The sequence below is a fragment of the Oscarella lobularis genome, chromosome 12, assembly GCF_947507565.1.
Source record: "Oscarella lobularis chromosome 12, ooOscLobu1.1, whole genome shotgun sequence".
Taxonomy (NCBI): domain Eukaryota; kingdom Metazoa; phylum Porifera; class Homoscleromorpha; order Homosclerophorida; family Oscarellidae; genus Oscarella; species Oscarella lobularis.
In genome coordinates this window covers 2,145,601-2,159,492 of record NC_089186.1, presented here as the reverse complement: position 1 = coordinate 2,159,492, position 13,892 = coordinate 2,145,601, and the positions used below count along the sequence as shown (strand labels likewise).

Sequence of the window (13,892 nt, the reverse complement as noted above, 5' to 3'; positions counted from 1 at the left end):
GCCAGTGCTCAGCCTTACGCGGGGAGGCAACTCTATAGCCTCTGCAGAGGTAGGGCCTATTTATCGCTCTTGGCCACAGAGGGATGGCTGCGTCTGCCTCGTCGGATTGGAGGAACAACTACACGATAAAACAATTGACACGGGGAAATCAATAACATAATACCTTGAAAATAGAAAGAAGTCGGCATACAGTACAGTGTAGCCTCTCTGCTTCGCCACGGGTGAGCAGGAATGACGTCACGCACTTGGTGAAGAATTTTATGGGGCCCCCTCTTGCCGAAAAGGCGACCGCGAAGCGATCCACGTCGCAGACTTATCGTTGGCAGTCGAAAGATGACGGCGTAGCGCTTCGCTGCCTTTGCTGGGCTTTCGTACGAGGAAATCTCTTCGTCTTCTTCCGCGCTATCTTCGCGAATCGATCCTCCCTGCGCAAATTACAAACGTTCAATGAAATAAACAAGCAAAGGAATCGTACCGAATGCGTCAAACGCCTCAAACACCGCCGAAAAAGCCGAAGTTTTCTACGTCGCGGCCACGCGTTCGGATTACTGAAGAGCATGCGCAATAGTTCCTTCACTTGAAGTACCGTATGTGCCTAGTATTTCTAAACAGCAATTCTACACGGGTAACAGTCTTTCTCGATGCAGAGAGAGAAGAAAACACAGTCAAACGTAGCGTAGCGCACGCAAAAGCATACCCTATAAGAATGCATTCGGATTAGCCGAAGGATCCTTTCTGTTCCTATAGTAGATAGTCAATATAAGCCCAATCAGCTAAAGAAAAAAAAATGAGAAAATTTCATACATACAAGTATGCCAATAAATCTTGCCTCAGTGAAACTGAAGAATAGGCCCACTCCTCCACCTACTTTGAACGCCTTGTGAATTTCCTTCTCGAGTTTGTCAAAACACCCAGGACAACTCAAACAATATTGTGGCGGATGAATTGTTGCAGCGCCATGAGAAGGAGTAGTTGGAGAATTGGTGGAAATATTCGACGGTTTTTCAGTTGAGTTAGATTTCAATGCTCCTACTGTTGAAGTACAGCACTAATAATTTATAAAACGGTTACACTTATTAATAAAAAACCAACGAATATCCAAGTTCTTACTCACCTTCAAATCTAAGCAGGATTTTCTATTAGGACTGGTATCGCTCTTTTTAAAACCGCAGCAGTTGAATAGGGTTTGTATTTCTTTCTGCGTTTTGAGACTCGATGCGTTCCACGCTTTGGCGGCGAGCGTTTGCTGTTGGGACGAAGTGACGGCCACGGCCGCCACGGATACGGCGAAGAGGATGATGAAGACAATTCCCAATAGAATCATGTACTAGAAAAAAAAAGGAAATATCATTTTATTGATTTAATCAAGTATCTACACCTAAAGGAATATACGCATGCAAGGGCAACCAAAAATAAATAAATAAGCTATAGCTACATGTACACGTATGCACCTGTGAACGTATTATATGTACACGTGCACGTTATTAATTAATTTAGTCTAATTAAATATCGACGCGGAAGTGCGACAAAATAAAAAAGATGCGTGCGTGCGTGCGTGCTCGTCGAAATTGCTCGTTTTCTTACGAAAAAGAGTGCGACTTGATGGTGCTTCGCCGCGCCGACGAGACCGAGTACGGCGACGAGAAAGAGAAAAACGCCGCTAGCGATCACTCCCGCCACGATGGGAACGCTTGTGAACTTCGCCGACGCTATTGCGGCCGCCGGCGCGCCGATTAGGATGAGCGCGACGATCTAGAGCGACGTGTTGCGTCACGAGGAATGACGTGGCCCCTTCGAAGGGACGTTTGCGCTCGTTTAGTGGGGTTCTTACCAGGTAGAATACGTTGAGGACGATGAGGACGTTTCGATAGTGGAAGAATCCGCTCGATGGACTGCTGCCCATGGTTGTTTTCGCGACGATTCCGGGGGAAGTGAGGAAAAGTGCGTACGGGAACTCGTTTTGATTTCAATTCTCGATTTTGTTATGGCGAAGCGTTTTTTGACGACTGCGACGTCGTTTCTTCGCGTTCGCGCGATAGCGACGAGTGCGAGGGGCATTCGATTGCTGTCGACGCAGAAGGTGACTCATACCGGCCAGGTAAAGGCGTTTTCGCGCTAAATTGGGCGAAAAAAGTGAATTTCTCATTAGGTTTGGGACGAATCGGATTTTAGAAACGTTCGCTTTACCGGGAAAGAAAAAGAGGCGGGTCTCTCACGCGGAAATTCGTCTTTCCATAAAAACGACTTCCTAATTAGGTTAATCCCAATTTTGCTATTAATCTCGTCGACGAAGAACCGCCAATACCAATTAAAGAAAGCAATTATTGGTGTGACGGAGGTAATTAAAGAATTAAAAAATTATGTCTATAAATAATAATAATAATAATTATAGGTTCTGGGCCATTGGGACATCCAAAAGTATATATCAATTTGGTAATACTTGAAGTAGAATACGTCTCTTTCTAATAACGTTTATATACAAAGGATAAGCCAGGCGTTCATGTTTGCGGATATTGTGGAAATCGTTATGTGAGAGAAGACTATTGGGATAAAATGCAAGAGGGAAAAATGGAAAAGACTCTTATAGCCTAATAAAATAACTGCTCGTGTACTGTACTCTCGTTTTGCGATAAGTTAATGGATTAATAAGTGTTTACCTGCACGTGCTGTTGACATTTTTGCGACGCGGCTGGTCCCGTATTCGAATTGGGCGTGTCGAAGGATGCATCACTTCGTCGCTTTTCTTCTTCTGCTTTTCGCCGTTTGGGCTCCTTTGGTCACTTCTAAACGAACTATCTGCAGCAAAGACAGCTGTAAAAATTTCGTACGGGACTCCATAACGTAACCATATCGTTTCTTCGTTTTTTCCAGGCACGTGGCTGTCTTCGTCGCTCCGAAACGCAACTCTCACGCCAGAGTATGCACCACAGGTACACGCTTCGTCCAAAATTCCTCCGATTTTTCGATCGCGGTTGTCGCTAGGGTCAATTTCATCCTAAAGAAGACGAACTGCACGTTTTTTGCTACAAAGGCCAAGCGCCTTTCTCTTCGAAAGCGATTTTCTTACTCTGGAGCGTCGTCGAGGTTCTCCCCGCAAAAACCGACGATCAGATCACGTGTCCAAAACCAATCAATCAATTCGCAGATTAAAATAGTCGCGAGTAGCGACTCCTTCGAAGTGTTATACGGGAATTCGTCGTCGGCAATTGCAGCGGAGAAGAAAATTCGCGACTCAAAGTGGCTTCCTACGACCCCATGGGAATCCAAATCACAGACGAGAATCATTCTATCTCCCTTTGGCAACTCTTGCTTTGGAATCGTCTTCACCGTTTCCAAGGAAACGTATTATCTAGTCACAACAGTACAAGGTAAATGATCATAATTGATTTCTATATATGTATATATATATATATACCCTTTAGTTATTCATTGGAAGTTTCCTCTTCTATTTCTTCTTGGAGTTATTCTCTTTTTTGCTGCAGAACACCTCAGCAGGTAAAGCCCGGATATAAAAATGAATCCAAGAGCTCTATTCTCTGTATTCAGCAATGCGGCTTTCTTCTATACAACGGGAGTGACAGCCGGCACTCTCGCATCCATACTACTCATTGTCTACGTTCTCAGTCGATTCGTTCCAGGCGTACGTTTAAAATTAATAATAAATAATAATTACGATACCCTAATACTTATAGAAATCGGGCGCATATGCTGTTCTACTTGGAGGCTGGTCCCTTTGCGCGTATTTCTTCCGTTGGACATACGATCACATGAAAGAAATCGTGCTCGAATATCCGACCTACGTAGCCGCCTATTTCCTATTGGCTGCTACAATTAGCTTCGCTATTTGCTACTACATCGGACCGCCGACGGAGAAGCGACGACAGAATTTAGTCAAATGGGCGCTCCAGTTCGTCGCTTTGCTACTTCTCTACATGAGCACTCAACTGAGAGAATCGTCTGCTACAGTCATTGTAATCGTACTCTCTATCTATTGTCTTCCGCCTTCTGTCTACTCTAAATTCAAATCCTACTGGTCCTCATAATTTATACGCATATTATATATCGTCGAAATTATTATTATGGATTCTGAATAGGCTGCGCATGTTTCCTCACAAAATCAAGTTGCTCTCGCAGGAGGAGTACGAACAACAGGGCATTCAAGAGACGCAACGGGCTCTCGAAGAACTGAGACGCACGTGCAAGAGCAACGATTTCAACGCGTGGGAAACAGTTCAACGACTCAAACACCCAGAAAAGTAAATAAATAAATAAATAAATAAATAAATAAATAAATAAATAGGGGGACTTGGGCTTATTATTTATCCTCTAGTTTTTATTATTATCAATATCGATTTTTTTTCTTATCTAGTTTCGCGCGATTTATCAGCGGTCACGATCACGTTTCGAGTGAAGAAGTCGAAGCGCACAGCAGCTTCGACGAGAACATGTCTTCCGAAACAGAAAAAGAATCGGAAGATGAAAACGTTAATAATAATTAATCATAGTTTCAAGTGTAGTTTAAGTGTGTCAGTAACAAAAAATCGCATTGGGGGAAAGGGGAGGGGGGGGGGACACTTTATTTTCAATTTGGTTTCGTGACTTTAACCTTGTAGCTCACCTTTCGATGTGTTACGCTAAAAAACGCGCAATTTTTTTCCCGCATTAATAAAATGGCCTTCGTTGTGCCGCGCCACCCGTTACCTTGACGACGTGTTGTCGAGGAGAAGCGTGTAAATTCCGCGACGCTGCGTCGTGATGTCGCCGCTGATTGGCTCGCCTTCTCGCGTAAAAAAACGCTTGAGAGGAATGAGGAACTGAAGACACGCGATTACATAGAACTACTTTATATTTTATTTGAGATCTTACGTCGCCGTCGCCTCGACTCTCCCCCCGACTTTTATACAAAACTCCAAAAGAAATATCCTACGTAGAGAAAAGAAAAAAATCAATAATTATATATTATATATTATATATTACTTTTGATGTTCCTTCGAGTGAGAAGCTCCACGATATGCGCACGTTTTCGCTTATCGCGAGAACGGTGATCTTGTGCTTCTTCCCGGCTAATAAATCAAAGTCTTCCTGACTCGTCGCACTCGGAGCATCCGGGCGCGTCCCAGTCAAACTAAAATCAATAGTCGTCGAATCAGAATCCAATTGATTTTCCTCCTCCTCCTCCTCCTCCTGTATCTCCGCCTCATTGGATACATAATTAGGAACAGCGTCGCGAATATCCTTCTCGTCGATAATCGCGTACGATTCCTCCATGTCTCGCGAGCGAAGACGCTCCCCGACGCTCGTCGACCCGCTCGCACTCAAACGCGTCGATCCAGACCCACTTAGACTCGTCATGGAACGCCGCTTCTCCTTGCGCGAGAACGGTATCGATCCCGTCGCTTTAATTTCTTTGATAAGATCGTAGCAGATGACGCAGACGCGCGACGGTTTGCTACATGTGTAGATATAAGATAGGCGGCGCGTGTGCGCGTGCGTTTTGTACCTATCCGAGGGAAGATTGAGGGTGTAGTTGGAACAGGCGGCGCAGAAGATGCGACCGCACGAACGGCAGTGATGCTGAGAAAGCGATTATTTCGCTTATCTTATATCTAAGTTTGCGCGTTTACCTTTCGGATTGTCATCGTGAACTCCGCTGCGCAGTTTTGGCACTTGGATACCTTGGGGTGAGAATTCGTTAGGCGTTTGTTGGAGAGATGGGGCTCCTTGCCTTTGATTCGTCTAGCCAGGTTAGCGATAATCGCGCTGCGACTTCTTCTTGGAGGTCCTCCTTTGCCTGCCACATTTCGACTTTGTTTCTGTAGAAATACGGTCTCTCCAGTAGGGGGCTAGTTTTATAGTAGATTTTCTTACTCTGTCAATTTCACTAGCCGATCTTTGATTAGACTGTTCTCCGCTTTTATCTCCTCTAGTTGCTTGCTAAGCGTCTTATCAGCGAACCCGCTTTTTTCTTTGAATTCCTTGAGCTCGTCCTCCAACGTCAAACACTCGCGACGCCGTTGATCGCGTTCAACGGTAATCTAAAACAAAAAGAAGCCTAATTCTAATATTAATTAATTAATTAATTAATTAATTAATTAATTCCCCGTCGAATATCATACTTAATTAAAGACAGTACAGCGCGCACGTGGGACACGTGCTAGCCTTCCGCGCGCGGCGCCAAACCGCCTACCGCGCAATATTTGCAACACTGTTCTCCGCGCCCCCAAACGCAAATGTTTAGTATCTAATTATTCTTGATACCTGAAGCAATTGCTCTTGCAACGACGACAACTCTGCATTTGCCAACTCGCACTTTCTCATCGCGTTTTCAAACTGCGAGAACCAGTAGAAACCCCAACGTAGCTAAAGCTAACGTTCCTCTAACCTTTTGCCTCATCTCCTCCCTCTCCACTTCAACGGCTCTCTTCTCCTCGTTCGCCGTCTTCGCGCGAGCCTCGATCTCGTCGAAATTCTTCCTAAGAACCTCGCGCTCCTTCTCCCTCAATCTAACATCCTGGCCAGAAGATAAAGAAACAATGTGAACTGGACGTAAACTGAAGCAATATTCCGACCTCTTGCTGCTGTTTTCGCTGAATTGATTCCGTGCTAATTTGAAACTTCAACGACGAAAATTCCTGCTCGACGACAACGCGTCTCTTTCGCTCCTCCTCCAGCTCGTCTTTGACGCGCTCCAACGTTTCCTTTAGAGCCGCGACGTAATCGCTCTCAAAAACATCTTCACTACCCTGAGTAACCCTAAGAAAATAATCAAAAAATCCAAAGCAATTTCTTTTTCGAATACGTACAACACGGATTCCTTTTCGTCTATAGCTTCTAATTTCTTAGCGGAAAATTTAATACCCCCTTCGCTGTCTCTCTTCCTCTTTCGCTCCGCATCCCAAAGTCCTTCATACGCCTCCCCCTTTCGTTCCAGCGCGCCCACGCGCTTCTCCAGCCGCTCCCTCGTCGCATCGACGCTCGCCAATCGAGCGACGATCTCCTCCCGCCCTTTCTCCGCTTCAACAAGCCGCTCCTTCGCCTCGCTCTCCCGTCGCAAAGCGTCGAACAACCGCACTTCCAAACTCGACTCCCCCCCGCCCCCGTCGACGTCACGCCGACCGATAAACCGCATCAAAACCTCATCCTTTTCGCGCGCTTCGCACTCCCTAATCCGAACCCGCTCCTCCGCGACGCTCAAATCCCGTTTAAGACTCTCGACAAGGCGCTCTAAGTTCTCCATCGTTTCCCGCCCCACGTCGACTTTAACTCTTAGCCCGTCCCTCTCGATTTCCTTACGTTTCGCCTCCGCTTTCACGCCCATAACGCGCGCCTCCTGCGCGGCAACCAACTTCTCCTGATTCGTCACGAGTTCCTGCAACTCGGCGACGTGCCGCTCGCGACGCTCGAACATGTCCTCGTCGTCGCCTTGACGACTCTCGTAGTCGCGCAGCAACTTCGACAATCGCAAATCGGCTTCGAACAACTTCGACTCCAATTCGGCGCGAAGCGACGTCTCGTCGTCGTTGCGTCGTCTTTCGCGCGCTAATTCCTCGTCCAATTCCCCGTATTTCCCATCCAAATCCGCCTTCACGCGACGCAGGAATTCGTGATCGGCGTCGAGCGCGTCGAAACGGCGTCGATAGTCGTCGCATTCCGCGCGCGCGGACGCCGCTTCGTCCCGCGCTTCGTCGACGCGCGTTTGCCACGTCAGGGAATCGATTTCGTATTCGCGAACGCGCTTCGCGAGCGTCGCTATTTCGTCGCGAAGTCGCGCGTTCGTCGTCGACGACGCGTCGACTTTTTTCGTCGTCGAATCGAGACGCGTTCGCATGCGCGTTTCGGCGACGCGGAATTCGTCGAGTTGGGTTTTGAGTGCCGCTTGGAGACGCTCCGAGTCCGCCGAGTCCGCTTCGCGTTCCTGTTTCTCGTGTTCGACGTCGTTTTCGAGCGCTTTGATTCGCGATTCCTTGTCGTTTTTCCACGTCGTTAGTTCGTCTTTCAGACGAGCGACGGACGGCGGGAGAACGATGGTTTCGTCTTCGTCTTCGTTTTGCGAGTGCAAGACGTTTGTTAGAATGAGAACGTAGCCGTCCAATGATGACGTGTCGGAGTTGCGACTTCGCTTTCGTCGCAATTCCGCCTAGATATATACAGTAAAAGGTAGAAGGCATAGGGCGAGGGATGAAGCAACTAGAAACTGTCGCCTCTATTGTTTATTGTTTAGCAACTAGAGACTGTCGCCTCTACTGTGTAGCAACTAGAGACTGTCGCCTCTACTGTGTAGCAACTAGAGACTCTCGCCTCTACTGTGTAGCAACCAGAGACTCTCGCCTCTACTGTGTAGCAACTAGAGACTCTCGCCTCTACTGTGTAGCAACTAGAGACTCTCGCCTCTACTGTGTAGCAACCAGAGACTGTCGCCTCTACTGTGTAGCAACTAGAGACTCTCGCCTCTACTGTGTAGCAACTAGAGACTGTCGCCTCTACTGTGTAGCAACTAGAGACTGTCGCCTCTACTGTGTAGCAATCAGAGACTGTCGCCTCTACTGTGTAGCAACTAGAGACTCTCGCCTCTACTGTATAGCAACTAGAGACTCTCGCCTCTACTGTGTAGCAACCAGAGACTGTCGCCTCTACTGTGTAGCAACTAGAGACTGTCGCCTCTACTGTGTAGCAACTAGAGACTGTCGCCTCTACTGTGTAGCAACTAGAGACTGTCGCCTCTACTGTGTAGCAACTAGAGACTCTCGCCTCTACTGTGTAGCAACCAGAGACTCTCGCCTCTACTGTGTAGCAACTAGAGACTCTCGCCTCTACTGTGTAGCAACTAGAGACTCTCGCCTCTACTGTGTAGCAACCAGAGACTGTCGCCTCTACTGTGTAGCAACTAGAGACTCTCGCCTCTACTGTGTAGCAACCAGAGACTCTCGCCTCTACTGTGTAGCAACTAGAGACTCTCGCCTCTACTGTGTAGCAACTAGAGACTCTCGCCTCTACTGTGTAGCAACCAGAGACTGTCGCCTCTACTGTGTAGCAACTAGAGACTGTCGCCTCTACTGTGTAGCAACCAGAGACTGTCGCCTCTACTGTGTAGCAACCAGAGACTGTCGCCTCTACTGTGTAGCAACTAGAGACTCTCGCCTCTACTGTGTAGCAACTAGAGACTGTCGCCTCTACTGTGTAGCAACTAGAGACTGTCGCCTCTACTGTGTAGCAATCAGAGACTGTCGCCTCTACTGTGTAGCAACTAGAGACTGTCGCCTCTACTGTGTAGCAACTAGAGACTCTCGCCTCTACTGTGTAGCAACTAGAGACTGTCGCCTCTACTGTGTAGCAACCAGAGACTGTCGCCTCTACTGTGTAGCAACTAGAGACTGTCGCCTCTACTGTGTAGCAACTAGAGACTGTCGCCTCTACTGTGTAGCAACTAGAGACTGTCGCCTCTACTGTGTAGCAACTAGAGACTCTCGCCTCTACTGTGTAGCAACCAGAGACTCTCGCCTCTACTGTGTAGCAACTAGAGACTCTCGCCTCTACTGTGTAGCAACTAGAGACTCTCGCCTCTACTGTGTAGCAACCAGAGACTGTCGCCTCTACTGTGTAGCAACTAGAGACTCTCGCCTCTACTGTGTAGCAACCAGAGACTCTCGCCTCTACTGTGTAGCAACTAGAGACTCTCGCCTCTACTGTGTAGCAACTAGAGACTCTCGCCTCTACTGTGTAGCAACCAGAGACTGTCGCCTCTACTGTGTAGCAACTAGAGACTCTCGCCTCTACTGTGTAGCAACTAGAGACTGTCGCCTCTACTGTGTAGCAACTAGAGACTGTCGCCTCTACTGTGTAGCAATCAGAGACTGTCGCCTCTACTGTGTAGCAACTAGAGACTCTCGCCTCTACTGTATAGCAACTAGAGACTCTCGCCTCTACTGTGTAGCAACCAGAGACTGTCGCCTCTACTGTGTAGCAACTAGAGACTGTCGCCTCTACTGTGTAGCAACTAGAGACTGTCGCCTCTACTGTGTAGCAACTAGAGACTGTCGCCTCTACTGTGTAGCAACTAGAGACTCTCGCCTCTACTGTGTAGCAACCAGAGACTCTCGCCTCTACTGTGTAGCAACTAGAGACTCTCGCCTCTACTGTGTAGCAACTAGAGACTCTCGCCTCTACTGTGTAGCAACCAGAGACTGTCGCCTCTACTGTGTAGCAACTAGAGACTGTCGCCTCTACTGTGTAGCAACCAGAGACTGTCGCCTCTACTGTGTAGCAACCAGAGACTGTCGCCTCTACTGTGTAGCAACTAGAGACTCTCGCCTCTACTGTGTAGCAACTAGAGACTGTCGCCTCTACTGTGTAGCAACTAGAGACTGTCGCCTCTACTGTGTAGCAATCAGAGACTGTCGCCTCTACTGTGTAGCAACTAGAGACTGTCGCCTCTACTGTGTAGCAACTAGAGACTCTCGCCTCTACTGTGTAGCAACTAGAGACTGTCGCCTCTACTGTGTAGCAACCAGAGACTGTCGCCTCTACTGTGTAGCAACTAGAGACTGTCGCCTCTACTGTGTAGCAACTAGAGACTGTCGCCTCTACTGTGTAGCAACTAGAGACTGTCGCCTCTACTGTGTAGCAACTAGAGACTCTCGCCTCTACTGTGTAGCAACCAGAGACTCTCGCCTCTACTGTGTAGCAACTAGAGACTCTCGCCTCTACTGTGTAGCAACTAGAGACTCTCGCCTCTACTGTGTAGCAACCAGAGACTGTCGCCTCTACTGTGTAGCAACTAGAGACTCTCGCCTCTACTGTGTAGCAACCAGAGACTCTCGCCTCTACTGTGTAGCAACTAGAGACTCTCGCCTCTACTGTGTAGCAACTAGAGACTCTCGCCTCTACTGTGTAGCAACTAGAGACTCTCGCCTCTACTGTGTAGCAACCAGAGACTGTCGCCTCTACTGTGTAGCAACTAGAGACTCTCGCCTCTACTGTGTAGCAACCAGAGACTGTCGCCTCTACTGTGTAGCAACTAGAGACTGTCGCCTCTACTGTGTAGCAACCAGAGACTGTCGCCTCTACTGTGTAGCAACTAGAGACTCTCGCCTCTACTGTGTAGCAACTAGAGACTGTCGCCTCTACTGTGTAGCAACTAGAGACTCTCGCCTCTACTGTGTAGCAACCAGAGACTGTCGCCTCTACTGTGTAGCAACTAGAGACTGTCGCCTCTACTGTGTAGCAACTAGAGACTCTCGCTTCTACTGTGTAGCAACCAGAGACTGTCGCCTCTACTGTGTAGCAACCAGAGACTGTCGCCTCTACTGTGTAGCAACTAGAGACTGTCGCCTCTACTGTGTAGCAACTAGAGACTGTCGCCTCTACTGTGTAGCAACCAGAGACTGTCGCCTCTACTGTGTAGCAACTAGAGACTGTCGCCTCTACTGTGTAGCAACCAGAGACTGTCGCCTCTACTGTGTAGCAACTAGAGACTCTCGCCTCTACTGTGTAGCAACCAGAGACTGTCGCCTCTACTGTGTAGCAACTAGAGACTGTCGCCTCTACTGTGTAGCAACTAGAGACTCTCGCTTCTACTGTGTAGCAACCAGAGACTGTCGCCTCTACTGTGTAGCAACCAGAGACTGTCGCCTCTACTGTGTAGCAACTAGAGACTGTCGCCTCTACTGTGTAGCAACTAGAGACTCTCGCCTCTACTGTGTAGCAACTAGAGACTCTCGCCTCTACTGTGTAGCAACTAGAGACTGTCGCCTCTACTGTGTAGCAACCAGAGACTGTCGCCTCTACTGTGTAGCAACTAGAGACTGTCGCCTCTACTGTGTAGCAACTAGAGACTCTCGCCTCTACTGTGTAGCAACCAGAGACTCTCGCCTCTACTGTGTAGCAACTAGAGACTCTCGCCTCTACTGTGTAGCAACTAGAGACTGTCGCCTCTACTGTGTAGCAACTAGAGACTGTCGCCTCTACTGTGTAGCAACTAGAGACTGTCGCCTCTACTGTGTAGCAACTAGAGACTCTCGCCTCTACTGTATAGCAACTAGAGACTCTCGCCTCTACTGTGTAGCAACCAGAGACTGTCGCCTCTACTGTGTAGCAACTAGAGACTGTCGCCTCTACTGTGTAGCAACTAGAGACTGTCGCCTCTACTGTGTAGCAACTAGAGACTGTCGCCTCTACTGTGTAGCAACTAGAGACTGTCGCCTCTACTGTGTAGCAACTAGAGACTCTCGCCTCTACTGTGTAGCAACCAGAGACTCTCGCCTCTACTGTGTAGCAACTAGAGACTCTCGCCTCTACTGTGTAGCAACTAGAGACTCTCGCCTCTACTGTGTAGCAACCAGAGACTGTCGCCTCTACTGTGTAGCAACTAGAGACTGTCGCCTCTACTGTGTAGCAACTAGAGACTGTCGCCTCTACTGTGTAGCAACTAGAGACTGTCGCCTCTACTGTGTAGCAATCAGAGACTGTCGCCTCTACTGTGTAGCAACTAGAGACTCTCGCCTCTACTGTGTAGCAACTAGAGACTCTCGCCTCTACTGTGTAGCAACTAAGGCATAGGGCAAGGCACAAATATATCTATGACTCATTTGTGTGTGTGGCCTTATCTACACTGACTCACAACACTACGTGTTTTCCCTATCTATAGCTCATCATAAATATTTGATACCTGAAGGTGTGGTCTTGCCGGCGTTGCTATAGGTGATTCGCTGACCGAAACCGTTGGATTCAATGACGTCGTATGACTCATATCATAAGTGGAGTAGGACAACGAAGCGGGAGGAGGAGAAGCCCCAAAATTCTTCCTAAAAAATAAAACTGATATATAAACTAATATATATGATTTTTGGATATTACTTGCTAAACGAAGGCCACTGGTTGTCTAGATCTTGATCTGCATCCGATAGCAGAAAATTGACGTCATTGAGATTGTACAGGGCTTCAACGAACAACGAGGCGAGCCGTTCCACTCTCAAAATAGCGTCGGATCGATACCAATCCCTAGAACAAGAAATCAATAAAATTAAAAATTATGCATATCAATTCATACGTCGTCTGTTTGCCTTTGGTCATACACGTTTGAATCATTTCAGCAAGACTATGTTCAACGAGACATTTTCTTATCAAAGCCCGTCCGCGGCCCTGAGATGTTTGCAACTAGAAAATAATATTTAATCTCTATATATATCTTATATATTCCTCCCTACTCGACTTTGACTCTGAACTGCCTTTACGAGGGATTCGAGACTCCGATTTCCCTGTGCGGCGTCGCTCATGTAATTCCAGTAGTCCTTGCGATCTCCCCAAAAGCTCAGCTTCTCTAGAAGCGAAGTCTTCGATTCGGATATACGGGGTTTTTTTTCTTGTACGCACCTTTTTGACCGTAGCGAAGAATTCTTTCGACTAGTTGGCATAGCACTCGCAATCTTGGTTCGTCGTCGGTGATTGGACCCCCTTTGGCATCCGATTCCGTGCTCGACAAGCTTCGAATTGCCTTCACGTGCTCTAGAGAAGCGATTTCGAGCTGCGCGCTCGCTGGGACTCTTCGCTTGCCTTCCACTTGCCGAACGAGACTCTCTGCGAACTCGGACATCGCTATTTGAGCTCCGAGGAGCTCTGAACGACCGCGTGGACCAGCGCGTTCGGGTACGCTAACGCGCGTTCTCTCGTCCTCTCGACGACGAAAACACAATGGATCAGTTCGTTCACCGACCGAATCGCGTGCCCGTCTATCAGAGTGCATTTCAAGTGAGACGAGCCACATTTCAGCCTACGTTTTGATAGGTGGGGCCCCTTTTCTTTCCTAGCGCGCTTCCGCTCTCCCCGTTCACCTTCGCGGGCGATCGGATCGCGTGATCTACAACGCAGCGATGGGCCTATCCGTCGTCGGACTCGGC

General features: G+C 48.1%; 4 protein-coding genes and 1 long non-coding RNA gene across 5 annotated transcripts; 2 read left to right on the top strand and 3 right to left on the bottom strand.

The window, feature by feature from the left end:
* Window positions 1-577: 577 nt before the first annotated feature.
* Window positions 578-1,989, bottom strand: LOC136194288 (tetraspanin-31-like). The gene is made up of 5 exons (XM_065983368.1): window positions 1,832-1,989; window positions 1,585-1,752; window positions 1,115-1,327; window positions 830-1,048; window positions 578-773 (listed from the first exon to the last, which is right to left on the bottom strand). Exons 1-5 carry the CDS (start codon window positions 1,901-1,903, stop codon window positions 699-701), a joined length of 747 nt encoding a protein of 248 aa, XP_065839440.1. The 5' UTR covers window positions 1,904-1,989; the 3' UTR covers window positions 578-698.
* On the top strand, window positions 1,953-2,662 carry LOC136194293 (NADH dehydrogenase [ubiquinone] iron-sulfur protein 6, mitochondrial-like). The gene is made up of 5 exons (XM_065983374.1): window positions 1,953-2,098; window positions 2,150-2,203; window positions 2,257-2,338; window positions 2,393-2,433; window positions 2,485-2,662. Exons 1-5 carry the CDS (start codon window positions 1,985-1,987, stop codon window positions 2,590-2,592), a joined length of 399 nt encoding a protein of 132 aa, XP_065839446.1. The 5' UTR covers window positions 1,953-1,984; the 3' UTR covers window positions 2,593-2,662.
* On the bottom strand, window positions 2,340-3,345 carry LOC136194295 (uncharacterized). The gene is made up of 3 exons (XR_010671603.1): window positions 3,068-3,345; window positions 2,847-2,995; window positions 2,340-2,796 (listed from the first exon to the last, which is right to left on the bottom strand). It is a non-coding gene; the product is annotated as an uncharacterized lncRNA (long non-coding RNA).
* On the top strand, window positions 2,720-4,562 carry LOC136194282 (nuclear envelope integral membrane protein-like). Its single transcript, XM_065983360.1, has 9 exons — window positions 2,720-2,813; window positions 2,872-2,930; window positions 2,983-3,084; window positions 3,146-3,368; window positions 3,423-3,495; window positions 3,547-3,640; window positions 3,693-4,033; window positions 4,095-4,256; window positions 4,370-4,562. The coding sequence occupies exons 1-9, from the start codon at window positions 2,723-2,725 to the stop codon at window positions 4,497-4,499; spliced, it is 1,275 nt and encodes a 424-aa protein (XP_065839432.1). The 5' UTR covers window positions 2,720-2,722; the 3' UTR covers window positions 4,500-4,562.
* LOC136194266 (FYVE and coiled-coil domain-containing protein 1-like) lies at window positions 4,409-13,667 on the bottom strand. The gene is made up of 18 exons (XM_065983335.1): window positions 13,549-13,667; window positions 13,369-13,500; window positions 13,203-13,315; window positions 13,046-13,152; window positions 12,853-12,996; window positions 12,665-12,800; window positions 6,804-8,137; window positions 6,570-6,753; window positions 6,383-6,511; window positions 6,259-6,330; window positions 5,869-6,035; window positions 5,726-5,813; window positions 5,625-5,675; window positions 5,501-5,574; window positions 4,978-5,449; window positions 4,867-4,923; window positions 4,702-4,814; window positions 4,409-4,634 (listed from the first exon to the last, which is right to left on the bottom strand). Exons 1-18 carry the CDS (start codon window positions 13,586-13,588, stop codon window positions 4,583-4,585), a joined length of 3,465 nt encoding a protein of 1,154 aa, XP_065839407.1. The 5' UTR covers window positions 13,589-13,667; the 3' UTR covers window positions 4,409-4,582.
* Between the last annotated feature and the right edge of the window lie 225 nt (window positions 13,668-13,892).

Coding starts and splice junctions, on each gene's coding strand:
- LOC136194293 (XM_065983374.1), top strand. CDS start 1,985: ATGGCGAAGCGTTTTTTGACGACTGCGACGTCGTTTCTTCGCGTTCGC. Junction 2,204..2,256: donor TTACCGGGAAAGAAAAAGAG/GCGGGTCTCTCA, acceptor CTTCCTAATTAG/GTTAATCCCAATTTTGCTAT. Junction 2,434..2,484: donor CAAAAGTATATATCAATTTG/GTAATACTTGAA, acceptor TTATATACAAAG/GATAAGCCAGGCGTTCATGT.
- LOC136194282 (XM_065983360.1), top strand. CDS start 2,723: ATGCATCACTTCGTCGCTTTTCTTCTTCTGCTTTTCGCCGTTTGGGCT. Junction 2,931..2,982: donor CGCCAGAGTATGCACCACAG/GTACACGCTTCG, acceptor GGTTGTCGCTAG/GGTCAATTTCATCCTAAAGA. Junction 3,641..3,692: donor TCAGTCGATTCGTTCCAGGC/GTACGTTTAAAA, acceptor TAATACTTATAG/AAATCGGGCGCATATGCTGT.
- LOC136194266 (XM_065983335.1), bottom strand. CDS start 13,588: ATGTCCGAGTTCGCAGAGAGTCTCGTTCGGCAAGTGGAAG. Junction 13,153..13,202: donor CAGTTCAGAGTCAAAGTCGA/GTAGGGAGGAAT, acceptor ATTATTTTCTAG/TTGCAAACATCTCAGGGCCG. Junction 5,450..5,500: donor CTCAATCTTCCCTCGGATAG/GTACAAAACGCA, acceptor CTACACATGTAG/CAAACCGTCGCGCGTCTGCG.
- LOC136194288 (XM_065983368.1), bottom strand. CDS start 1,903: ATGGGCAGCAGTCCATCGAGCGGATTCTTCCACTATCGAAACGTCCTC. Junction 1,753..1,831: donor TCCTCAACGTATTCTACCTG/GTAAGAACCCCA, acceptor ACGTCGCTCTAG/ATCGTCGCGCTCATCCTAAT. Junction 1,328..1,584: donor ATCAAGTCGCACTCTTTTTC/GTAAGAAAACGA, acceptor TTTTTTTTCTAG/TACATGATTCTATTGGGAAT.